At 43.3% G+C, this 12,443-nt stretch overlaps 1 protein-coding gene across 3 annotated transcripts in view; it reads right to left on the bottom strand.

The window, feature by feature from the left end:
• The window catches only part of RFX4 (regulatory factor X4), a 123,264-nt gene that overhangs the window by 72,952 nt on the left and 37,869 nt on the right, over positions 1 to 12,443 (bottom strand). For all 3 annotated transcript variants that reach the window (XM_084880116.1, XM_084880117.1, XM_084880118.1), the window contains exon 3: positions 7,123 to 7,183. In XM_084880116.1, coding sequence (XP_084736242.1) covers positions 7,123 to 7,183 — 61 coding nt within the window. The remainder of the gene's footprint in view (positions 1 to 7,122; positions 7,184 to 12,443) is intronic.

The following is a 12,443-nucleotide window of genomic DNA, read 5'->3' as shown; positions in this document are numbered from 1 at the left end:
ATTTGATCCTCACAATAACCCTGTCCAGTAGGTATTATGATACCCATGTTTTAGATGAGGAAACTGAGGTTGTAAGAGTGGAACTCATTTGCCCAGGACCATGCAGCTAGCTAGTAAATGGGAGAGTATGGGAGAGTTTGTCTCACTCCAAACCACTGTGGTATTTGCCAAGGTAGAGGGAGGGGGTCGCAGGCAAGAGAACCAGCAAGGATGCCAGACAAACGTGGCATGTGCTTTGGGTGACGGAGCTACTGGTCCGAGTGGAGAAGGCGGCTCGTGAAGGAGTATCTGAAGGGAGAGAACCATGGCAGCGGGGTGTGGAGAAACTTTCAATGCCCACAAGAGAATGTGGCCTGAATTAAAGAGTTAGCAACCCTGGAGTTGAAGAGCTGCTACGAAAGTGTTATTTTCAGAAGGCAATGAAGAGGTACTCAGAGAATCAAAACAATAAAGACTCAGAGGCAGGAAGACCTGAGTGTTTCCGGGACACTGTAGGGATAATAATAATGTCATCAATAACAGCAGTAACTAACATTAATTTAAAGCTCAGTATGTTCTTTTTGCCAGCAATGTCTTGAATATAGAAAAATGTAAGCAAAGTCCATGTCATAGGTTTCTTCCCTTTGAGAAGCATTTACTTCAGCTCTTTAGACAGAGGTTGAAGGCACACACTCGAACAACTGGGCATCGGGAACTTTGTTCACAAGCAGCTGCAGAGAGGGGAGAAGTATCCCCTGTTTGCTTGTTTGTGCTAATGAGTTTCTAAAATTAATTTTGGCCAGAAAAATCCATAGGCACATTCAACAAACATGCATTTCAAACTATTCAGAATTCGTATTATAAAAGGCATCTGAGCCTTTAAAATGATGGTGGGGAGGAGAGCAGTTGAGATTTTTAAGCATGGGAGTAACACAATCAAATTTGTTTTGGAAAGTTCACTCTGGCACCTCTGGTGGGTGAACAAGGTGGACTAGTGAGGCCTAGTCCACAGAGTGGCTGACTACTTAGTATTTGTTGAATGAATGAACGGATGAACAACTGAGACCAATTGGGAGCTATTACGACAGTTCAGGTAAGAAACAATGGGGCATGAACTAAATGAGTGGCCTCTGGGGCAGAGAGAATATTTAGGGTGTGTGTCTCCCGTCTTCAGGTATGTGAAGGGTAGAAGCAACCAGGGCAGGATCTTAAGCTCCTAACTGGGCTGATTGGATGAATGGGGGCTTCACTCCCCAAGATTAAAAAAAGCAAGAGTGCTCCGGGAGGGGGAATGATGCTCTCAAACGCGGTGTGAGCACAGGCTCCCGGTACATTCCCGGTCCCCCATTCATTGCTTAAGGCCCCTGTGCTCAGTTTCTGGTTGTTCTTGTCGCCTGTTTGCTCATTAAATCTGGCCAAGAGATCAAGGGGTAAAATATAAGATCGAGATTAAAACACATCTCATTAAATGAACCCATAGCAGCAACCAACTATTTGAGTCAGATGTAAGTCAGAGATCACAGGCTGAGTTAATTAAGCAGTTACCTGCCCAAGGCCAGCACCTTCTAAATAACCACATTTCTACCTGTTTCATTCCTCTCACTGAGCTTCTCCGCCTCCAGGTATCAGGGTGAAGCATTTTAATAAGCTCTATGAAGACACAGATGTAATTGGCATTAAGGGCAGCGTTGATATCTGATGAGTTGCTGCTACCAGGAATAGCATCATGACACCTTACCCCAAACCTCCTCACAGAGTGCAAAGGGCCTGGGATGCCTGCTTCCCGGCCAAGGCATAGCAGAAAGAAAGGCAGTTCATTATTTCTCTTCTTATCTGATGAAATTTCCCCCTTTCCCCATCACTTCTAGAGGACATCATTAGTCTGACCTGGTGAACAATACTCCATTATACCTGGGTATTTTTAATGATCACAAAACAATTTCCCACGTCTTCCATTTTCTGATCTTCTATTCAACGGCTTGGTCATATTTGAATTGAGTCGATCCTATTATGGAGATAATGAACTCCGTCTACTAGCCAGCATGAGTCATTAACCGCGGTGTACATTTTTAAAAGACCTCCTCGCAAGGTTTCAGCATGTGGCGTCCGAGGCCACTGGAGGAAGCTTTGCATTAGTAGTTGATAATGAAGAGCAAAGAGCTCCTGGCATTCTTGTCCCCTCGGTTCTCATTTTAAACCTGTTTCCTTACATGTGCACATGGGCTTTCAGCTCAAAGGTTCCACTTCTCCCCTCCTTGCACACATGTCTAAAACAGAAATTCTCCCTCCACCCCCCCCCGCCCGTATTTAACCAAAAGAAACAGCAACAGTTTTTTTTTTTTTTTAAATTTCTAAATGTCATAGCTTATAATTGAGGTCGTCAGAGACACCATTCACTCTCATAAACCATCCCTTTCCATCTATTCCCCGTCTATACATTACAAACAGGGCCCTAATGACATCTGGTTAGAGCATCATCCTGATATAAATACACCGAGTCAGGGCACATACAAGAATCAGCCAACAAAGCCCTATCCAGTTTTGCTTAGTGGGTAGAGCATTGGTCCTTGGACTAAAGGGTCTCAGGTTTGATACTGGTCAAGGGCGAATACCTGAGTTGCCCTGGTCTGGGTGTATGTGGGATGTCTCTCTTACATTGATGTTTTTCTCACTGTCTCTCCCCCTTCCTTCCATTGGTGCACAAAATTTGTGCATAGGGGGCCTCAGCCTAGACTGCACCCTCTCACAATCTGGGACCCCTCGGGGGATGTCTGATTACCAGTTTAGGCCCGATCCCGCAGGCCCTACACCAGCAGTCAGGCATCCTTTTGCAATCTGAAACCACTGCCTCCTAACCACTCACCTGCCTGCCTGCCTGCCTGATTGCCCTAACCACTCTGCCTACCTGCCTCATCCCCAAACCCCTCTGCCTGCCTGATCACCTCTAACCACTTGCCTGCCTGCCTGCCTGATCACCTCTAACCATTGGAATGCCTGCCTGATCACCCCTAACTACCTCTGCCTTGGCCCCTACCCACTGTGGCAGCAGCCTCTGCCTTGCCCCCACCACCGCAGCTTTGTCCAGAGGGTTGTCCGGAAGGACGTCTGTATGCTGTTCGGCTCTCTGGTCTAATTAGCTATTACACTTTTATTATTATAGATATGCATAGCCCATGGACATGAGCAATAGGCTAGTGAAGACGTGGGGGAGTAGGTAGGGACTTAAGAGAAATGGGGGGAATGGGAGATATCTATAATACTATCAACAATAAAAAATATATTTTAAAAAAGAATCAACCAATTAATGCATAAATAGAGCAAATTGATATTTCTCTCTCCTGTCCCCGTCCTCTCTAAAATCAATAAATAAAAATTTAAAATAATAGTTTCATCATCTTATACCTTGACTACCGCACAAAAAGCCCCTTTTTAAAAAATAGGAACTGAGCCCCACAAAACAGCATCTCATTCCCTGAGACATTTCCACCATGTGGATCTGCTTAACCATCCTTTCTCCACCTGTAGCTATGGCTTCTAACAGGACACACTCACACCTTTGTATTATCTAGCATCTCTGGCTGCTTTCAGAGCTAGAAATGGCCACCTTTCCTTTCTGAAACTTGCATTATGAAAGTAATGGCCTCGTTGAATAAAGACTCAGGTCAGAAATGGGTGCAAAACATTAGGCATTGGTCACAACCAGTGAATGAGTCTGGCCTAGGAGCTTGGCCACGTCTAAAACTTCAATGCGCTTCTTTGGAACAGTATCGGCCCAATGCTCTATCTCAGGCCTCCAGAAACATTTGAAAGAGAAACACAAATTTACTTCATTTCATACTAACTTGAATACTGAAAGCCCATCAACCCCCCAGGCTTCACTTTTATTTTTTCAAAAGAAAGGAAAATGCCCCCGCCCCCACCGCCCAAGGATGTGACAATGTGGTCCTTAGGGGAAGGGCCTGGCTTCCTCTGAAAGTTGCCAAAAGTGAAAGTGGGTCCACCAGAGAGTGACAGGAGCTGGGAGTGACCCTGACACCCCCAGACGAGGAGGTGTGAGAGGGCGGGGCCAGAACAGGACCTGAGCGGGAGGCCAGGATGGCGGGACAGGCTGCTTTCCCTTCCCAAATCCTCCTGTGAATAGAGGTTATTGTGCAGCCAGGACTCCAGTAGGGCTGCCTCCCCAGCGAGCTAGGCTTTACTAACCCTCGTGACCGAGGATGCTGGGAAGTGTGTGGCAGGAGGCACTGGACAATATTTGTCTGTTTTCTGCTGGGAGCTGCCTCCCGATCACGTGGCCTCAAGGATTCCAGGCTGCTTGGCTGCTGGGTTATTTGTTCTTAGAGCAGGAGTGGTGTCTAGGGAGATGGGAAGAGACTTGTGACAAGATAGGGGGAAGGTGGTGAGGCAAATAGCTCCCATCCGATTCCCAAAACAAGCCAAGCGTCCCGGGAAAGTGTGGCACTATCGGGCAGGTGGCAGCCACCTGCGTGGTGAGGCCTCTGTTTCCTCACAGCATCCCGCCGGGCTGCCCACGGCCACTGGAGAGAGGGGACACCATGAAGGATGTAAACACCTCAGAGAATGAGAGGCCATGCTGTGGAGCCTGGTTCCCATTTTCACAAAAAGCACTTTATTCTGCAAGTGAAGATATAAAAATGGCAAAGCCATCGAGAGGGCCAGTGTGCAACCCCTGACCCGCACAGGAGAAACGCTGCAGCAGGTGTGCAAGGGGCACACGTGGAGACATTCTTTGGGGCCCTATTTGTAAGGGTGAAGAGGAGATGTAGACACAACTAAACTGTCCATCAAGAGGGAAAGGGGGCCGAAACCGGTTTGGCTCAGTGGTAGAGCGTCGGTCTGCAGACTGAAAGGTCTCGGGTTCGATTCCGGTCAAGGGCATGTACCTTGGTTGCGGGCACATCTCTGGTAGGGATGTGCAAGAGGTAACTGGTCGATGTTTCTCTCTCATCGACGTTTCTAGCTCTCTATCTCTCTCCCTTCCTCTCTGTAAAAATCAATAAAATATTAAAAAAAAAAAAAGAGGGAAAGGGGGACATAAATGCTGGGCTGCCTTTGGGGGGAGGGGGTCACAGCGATCACAGGGAGGTGGTTCCTTGGGGACTAATGTGGGCAGCACTCCAGGACCTTGCCCTGAGGAGGAGAGTGTGGGTCATTAGAGTGTGCCAAGTCCTGTGACAGTATTTTTAGTGTTATGTGTCTTATTTTTCGTTTGTTTTTTATTTTGTTTTTCTTCTTTTGTTGTTTTAGTGTTACATGTCCTAAAAAGGAGAAAATACTAAATTAAAAAAAATCACGGTTCATAAACTTTGATCAGTACACGTGCACGTAAATGCACAGGCAAAGACCACATATATACATCTGTATGTACACATGTGGTAATTTCTCACCGGTAATGGAGTTGCCCTGAAGGAGGAAGCAAGGAATTACATGAAGAAAAGAATTTAGCCTTATCTGTAATGCTTTTGTTTTTAAATAGGGAAATGTATTACTGTGTACGTAAAATAAAAATACATACTCAATGTATTTGTATCTTGCCTTTTTAATAAAAAGCTATAACATATTTTAAAAGAAGAAGAAAATCAGACAAAGGAAAGAGATTAAAAAGTACACAAGCTTCAGATTTCACTCTGAACTCCCTGGCAGCCAGAGCAGAAAGGAGACAAATTATAAATTATGTCACATTTCCTTATAAAGTGGAGGCTGCATCCAGTTCCCTTTGAGACAGTTTTTATACTGAAATTATTTCTTAAAAACAGTTACTCATATGGAATTTTATAGAGGAGGTCACATGTACTCCACCACTTTTAAGCATGATTGCTCCTATTTAAGTTTAAGAAATGGCTTACTTTTTCTTCCCTGATGCTCACAGATCCTCCCCTTGCCTCCCTCTGCCACTGCTGTCCCCATTTCTCAGAGAGTAGACTGAGGCACAGAGGGGTTAAGGAACTTGCCCAAAGTTCCACAGCTGGAAAGAAGCAGAGCAGTCTGACGTAAGAGACTGCACTTTCCAGAGCCTCGCTGTCACTAGGCAGATGTCAGAGAATCACAGGCAACAGACACAAACAAGGTGATTTCCTTATAGTCCCTTTCAAATATTTTATTCTAAAATGTGCAGCATGTTCCAGTTATTAAAGCAAGAATATCTGTTGACTTGTTGCATTTATAAAACTCTCACTCCCAAAGTCCTTCATGTTGATGCCTCATTTTCTGTCCTGACCTTACGGGAATCTGTGTGGCCATCATTCAGGGGGAGGGGGAAAGGAATGATTTGACCAAAAAGGAAGAAAAGAGTTTTAAATAAAGCAAAAAAAAAAAAAAAGCAGCAAACGCAATGAGAAAAAGAATATAGGGATACATCGATGGGAACCAGACAGAAAGCTGGAAAACAACCTTGGCTATCCTTAGAGCAAAGCAAATTGACGGTTGAGACTCTCGTTAGAGGAGATTGAGTTACGTTCCTGAATGCTCTCTTCCAGTGCTGTTTGCCCCTCGCCTGTGGCTGGATTAGATGAGAGAATCTAATACAATTTGCTCATTAATGCCCATCTGCTTTCTGGTTCTCTCCTCCATCTTCCTGATTTTTCTCTGCCTTTCTTCCAAACATGAGTGCAACCGCTTAAACACCATCACTAAATATTACATCAAGCCCAGAAATTTCAAATACTAAAGAGAAAGCCACTCTAGTAGATAATTCTTATTAATGCTAACACAATTGCTTTGTAGTTGCAAGTAATTGTTAATTCATTAAGACTGATTGATGGGGTGACTAGACCTATGTTTCTATATAATCTGCTGCAACATTACTAACTGAAGTATGGATTCCATTAAAATCAATGAATAGCATCCATGTGGAATTTGGTCCTTGCCAGTGTTTTGATGATGGGGGGAGAAGGGATGGAATATACCCCAAAATAAAATATCAAAATTCAAATCTCCAGGCTAGACCAGGCTTGAGTATTTCACACATCCCTGCAAATTCAAGAGTTTGCAGATGGGCTAATAGATGTCACGGTATCATGACAATGTCAAAACAGCCAAGCCATGTGCTCTCCAAGCAGCAGTGTGAAGATATAGTTAGATGAGCATCCCATCAAGAGAGAACTTGCTAAAAAAGGAACTTACCATTGCAGAGTAGCAGGCGTGGAGTGGGGCTTGGATGCTCTATTATTTTCTTTTTCCTCATCTGTCAAAGGAAAGAAAAAGGAGCTAACTTCAGTAGGAAAAAAGTAAAAGGCCACTCAGCTCTCAAACACTGTTTCCCTCGTGTTGATGCTCTGAAAGCAATGATATGTTGGCTTTTTCAACAATTCAGACTTATTATACCTTAATTTAAAAAGGGGAGGGGGGACTGATTTTTACAGGGAACTCTCACACTGAATTGTATTTTTATTTAACGCAATATGTAACGATTTGAAGAGTTGAATAGGAAGGACTGCGCTCATCCAAATTGCTTTTTTTCCCAACTAAAGCTGGACATTTTTCTCAACAGTTTTGACCCTAAGAACATACTGACCTCACTTACCATTTTCTCCTTTTAGCTTCAGAAAGTGAGGGGAAAGGTAGGGAGAGTGGGAGTGTGTAGAAGAATCAAGTTAGCAAACAGAAGAGCAAGGGTCAACAAACCTTTCCTGTAAAAGGCCAGACAGTAAATATTTTAGGATTTTGAGGCCAAGAAGCAAAAATCAAGAGTAGTATGTAATGCCCATCTGGCGTGGCTCAGTGGCTGAGCATCAACCTATGAACCAGGAGGTCAGGGTTTGATTTCTGGTCAGGGCACATGGCCAGGTTGCAGGCTCCATCCCCAATGTGGGGCGTGCAGGAGGCAGCTGATCAATGGCTCTCTCTCATTATTGATGTTTCTATCTCTCTTCCTCTCCTTTCCTCAGTGAAATCAATAAAAATATTTTTAGAAAATAATAAAAATTTAAAAAGAATACTATGTGATATATACTAGTATATAACGAGAAAACAAATTCCACAAAACTTTTATTGACAAAATTCAATATAATAGTAATTGAGTACAACTTTTGTAATACAGACCTATTAATGAGAAGAATGAAATTATTTGGGGGGAAGTGGGTAAAATTTTTCTTAATTAGGGTTCAAAGTTCATAATCCCTCTCATCAAACAGATTACAAATATTCACCTATGAGAGAAACGCCCTGTGAAAACAGACATCAGGCAAGATCTGACTCTACAAATCCAACAGTCTGAACAAATCGACTTTTGCATACCTAAGAGAAATTGCTCCCATTTTATCAGGATGAAACAGAGAAATACATATAGTCTCATCCAACTCCTAATGAAGATTCTGATAGAAAAAGTCAATATAAATTAAAATTTCTTGATCCAGAAAATTTGACCCAAGAAGACTGGTACACATAACATTCTCAAAAAAAAAATTATCAATGTCCAAACCTGCAAGTATAGTCAACAAAATTTAATACGAACTTGTAAGATGGCTAATGAAATAAAGCTGTGGTATAAAAATTATATGGAAAAGAATATGTACCCATGAAAAGAAGATAAGTAAAACGAAAATGAAAGTAAATGATATAAGCTGTGTCAAAATTGTAAAAAATTAATTAGCTTAACAAAGTTGAGCTCAGAAAATATTTTTCTCAATGAAAATTTATCAATATTGGTGTAATTCAGATGAAAATGTCTGCTCTTAAAAACTGTGGCAGATTTTGTTGTTGCTTATTCAACAACTGTAGGCACTCACCTGTTTCCACATTAATGAGGGCCGATGTAGAGGGGACCATGTGTTCAGGGAGAGCAATACCCTCGTAATTCTCTAAGAGGCGAATATTGATGAAATCCATCATGGTATTTCTGCCATCTAGCCCCTCATGGATCAGCGGGGCATATGACATGGTGTTGGCCTATCAGACTTAAGGAAAACTCTCTGGGGCTTCTGGGAAAGATATTTTTCCCTAATAAATAGAAATGGGGCCATGATTTTAAACTTCTGGCTCCAAAATTGAAAAAAACAAAACAAATGTCTGGTGTTTTACAAAGGAAAGAAGAGAAGGAGACAGGAGGGGAATGAAGAGATGGAGGGAAAGGAAAGGAGGGATGGAGGGAGGGCTGGATGGATTCTGGCCTGACCTGCCTTTGAAAATGATAACTGGAGTGAGGGAGCAAACTTTCAACTGAGAAAAGAGCAGCTGAGGACAAAGTCAACGCCAAGGCAGGTGAAAGGTAAAGGGGGGAAAACTGTGGGTCCTGAATGCCATGTTGTGTCTCTAACTATGTGTCTCTAACCCTAAAAAGAGCTGCCTCTTTATTTCCTGTTCTTAGTTAATAGAACTTATTTTTTATTGGGTATTCTCTCCTGTCACCAAAGCCATTCTGATACAAACACACTAAATGTTCTCAGAGACAAAATGTCCCAATACAGCATGGCCTCAATACCTGTTATGTTGCTTTGTTCATCCTAAATACGTCTCCTCCTTTCCAGCCTAGAATAAATGACACCACCTCTCTGAAGCCTTCCCGGATACAATCCAAGTCAGGAATAATTGATCCTAACTCTGTTCTCCTACAACCTATTACTTGTTTCTTTCTTTTTTTAAAATATATTTTATTGATTTTTTTACAGAGAGGAAGGGAGAGAGATAGAGAGCCAGAAACGTCGATGAGAGAGAAACATCGACCAGCCGCCTCCTGCACACCCCTCACCAGGGATGTGCCCGCAACCAACGTACATGCCCTTGACTGGAATCGAACCCGGAACCTTTCAGTCCGCAGACCAACGCTCTACCACTGAACCAAATCAGTTTCGGCTACTTGTTTCTTCATTGAACAGTTTATCCACCTAGATCTGTGGCTGGCAAACTGCGGCTTGCGAACCACATGCGACTCTTTGGCCCCTTGAGTGTGGCTCTTCCACAAAATACCACGGCCTGGGCGAGTCTATTTTGAAGAAGTGGCATTAGAAGAAGTTTAAAAAATTTGGCTCTTAAAAGAAATTTCAATCGTTGTACTGTTGATATTTGTCTCTGTTGACCAATGAGTTTGGCGACCACTGACCTATAATAGATCATTATTCCTATACACATCCACCTTGTTGACTTTTGTGTCCTACTTAACAAGCTCCTACTTAAGAAGGCAGGAATGGCTCTAGCTGGATTGGCTCAATGAATAGAGTGTTGGCCTGTGGACTAAATGGTCATGGGTTCAATTGTGGTCAAGGGTTGCAGGCTTGATCCCTAGTCCTGGTCAGGACATGTGTAGGAGGCAACCAATCGATGTATCTCTCTCACATCAATGTTTCTCTCTCTCTGTATCTCCCTATCCCTCCCATTCTGAGAAAAAACTAATGGAAAAAATATCCTTGGGTGAGGATTAACAACAACAAATGTAGGGAAGGTATCTTAATCACCTTTGTTTACCCTCCTACCAGTGCCTTCCAATTTGTACTTAATTAAATAGCTAAGTCTTTCTTCCAGAAATGTCTTCAACAATCTTTAAAAAAAATAAATAGTACAATAAAAGAATATGAACACATGAGTCTTATAAGAATGTAGATAAGTAGACACAAAGAACCATACTCAATCTCAGTTGTTCACAAAGAATTAGAAAGAAAATAATGAGGCACAACTTTACATCTCTGGAAATAAAAAAAAATTAAATAATGATAACCCCAACGCTGGTGTGTAAATGGTAAAACTGGCAGTCTCATATTTCTCTTAAAGAGTATTAACTGATACAATGTTTTTGGTAAGTAATGCAGCAGTAATATTGAGATGTCCAGTCACCTGACCCCATGAAGCAATAAGCAACAAGGAAGAAAAGTCTATATTAAAAAACATGACCAATTAAAAAAGTATATAAACAACTTAAATATACCTCTGCCTCGCTATGCTGTAACATGATTAACATTTATGTCCCCCCTGGAACTGGCTGGGTTGGTTTGTGTTTTTCACCCTGCTTCTTTAAATTTCAGCTCTTCTGCCAACCTGGATTAGATTTCAAAGACCCATGTTCTAGAATCAATTAAAAAACTTACTGGCCCTGACTGGGCAAATCACTTAATTCTTGGCTCCATTTCTCTTCATTTGTAAAATGGTCATTTTGCAGGGCTATTGTAGGGATCATATTAATTAATTCAATAAATATTCATTGAGTTCCTAATTTGTGCCAGCTAGACATCGGGAATAAAGAAATTAAATACTTGTCCCTGATTCTGGTTGGGGAAGAGAAAGACTATCAGTGGAGGGAGAGAGGCCAAGTTCAATAAGAAGTGGTAAAGGCTGAGGTCCAGGTGGGCAAAGAGGAGCCCGCCAACCCAAGCGGCTTGAAAACGCAAGGCCTGTGAGAGAGGGCTTCCTGGAAGAAGCGGTAAGTAGGCTGAGTCACTAGCAGGCCAGAGAGGAGAACCGGATGGCAAGGAAGGTGGGGGTCAAGTCAGGGTGTGGGGAGGAGAGGCAAGCGACAGACACAGCCTTGGGGCCTGGAAGATCATGCCACCTTCCCAGAAGCAGGGTGGCTGCCGCAGGTATCTTTGTTGGAGTGTGGTGCGTGAAGCGCAGGAGCGCTGGAGGGGCTGTTTGACAACCCAGCAATCCTGTTGAGTCTTCAAGACAGTTTCTCTAAACTGAGGGTAATAAAGATGGCTACCTTGAAAGGTGGTTGGGAAGATTAAGTCAAATAAAGTTAATAGAAGCTAAGAGCTCAGAAACCTCCTCTGCTTTTAGAAGGCTGCCCTGGGCTGCTGAGGGCAGGGAGCCCTGGGGCAATTCTGTTCACAGGAAGCAGGTCAGCCAGGTACTCTCTATTCAGGAGGACTCCCAGGAGCAAAGACAGCCACAGGGATAGGACCCTGCAGGCAAACACACACCAGGGGACACCACAGCTCCAAATTGGGGTGGCACTTGAGCTGGCCTTGAAGAGATGGTCAGGGTTTTTAAAGCAACTTTGTTTTCTGTTCGCAAAAGTGAAACCTGTTTATTTTTTAAAATTTGGAAAATATAGAGGAAATAGAAAGCTCTAGGTATCCCCGCCCATTTCAACAGAGAGAACAACTAACTTTTTGTCCTATTTACCCATCCTTTTTTCACTGTTCTCTCTCAGACCCAGGCACACACATGGGCCCCTAACTTCACACAAGGGCCATGCAGCACATCCTGGATTGTCACCTGTCTCACCTTTACAGGCACAGGTGACACTCTGGGAGAAGGACACTGAGGGAGAAGAGGCTCCAGGGGAGAAAACGGGGGAGGAGGCTCTCTGGGGCCAAGGAGGACAGCACCAGCGTCCCATTTGGCTGAAGCCAGAAATAATTCTCATTCTAGGATTCCATGGCAGTGCCTTCAACTCACCTGTCTCTACCGTGTCAGACAACTTCCCAACTGAACTTTGTTAAGAACCATTTCTGATTCCAGGAATGGAAAATGAACTGGCTCTTGGGAGCAGGAAGTCCTGGGTTTGAACCCCA

This window comes from Pipistrellus hanaki (assembly GCF_964339955.1).
Source record: "Pipistrellus hanaki genome assembly, chromosome: 3".
NCBI lineage: Eukaryota > Metazoa > Chordata > Mammalia > Chiroptera > Vespertilionidae > Pipistrellus > Pipistrellus hanaki.
The sequence above is the reverse complement of the archived record's forward strand: the minus strand, read 5'-3'. Positions and strand labels throughout refer to the sequence as shown.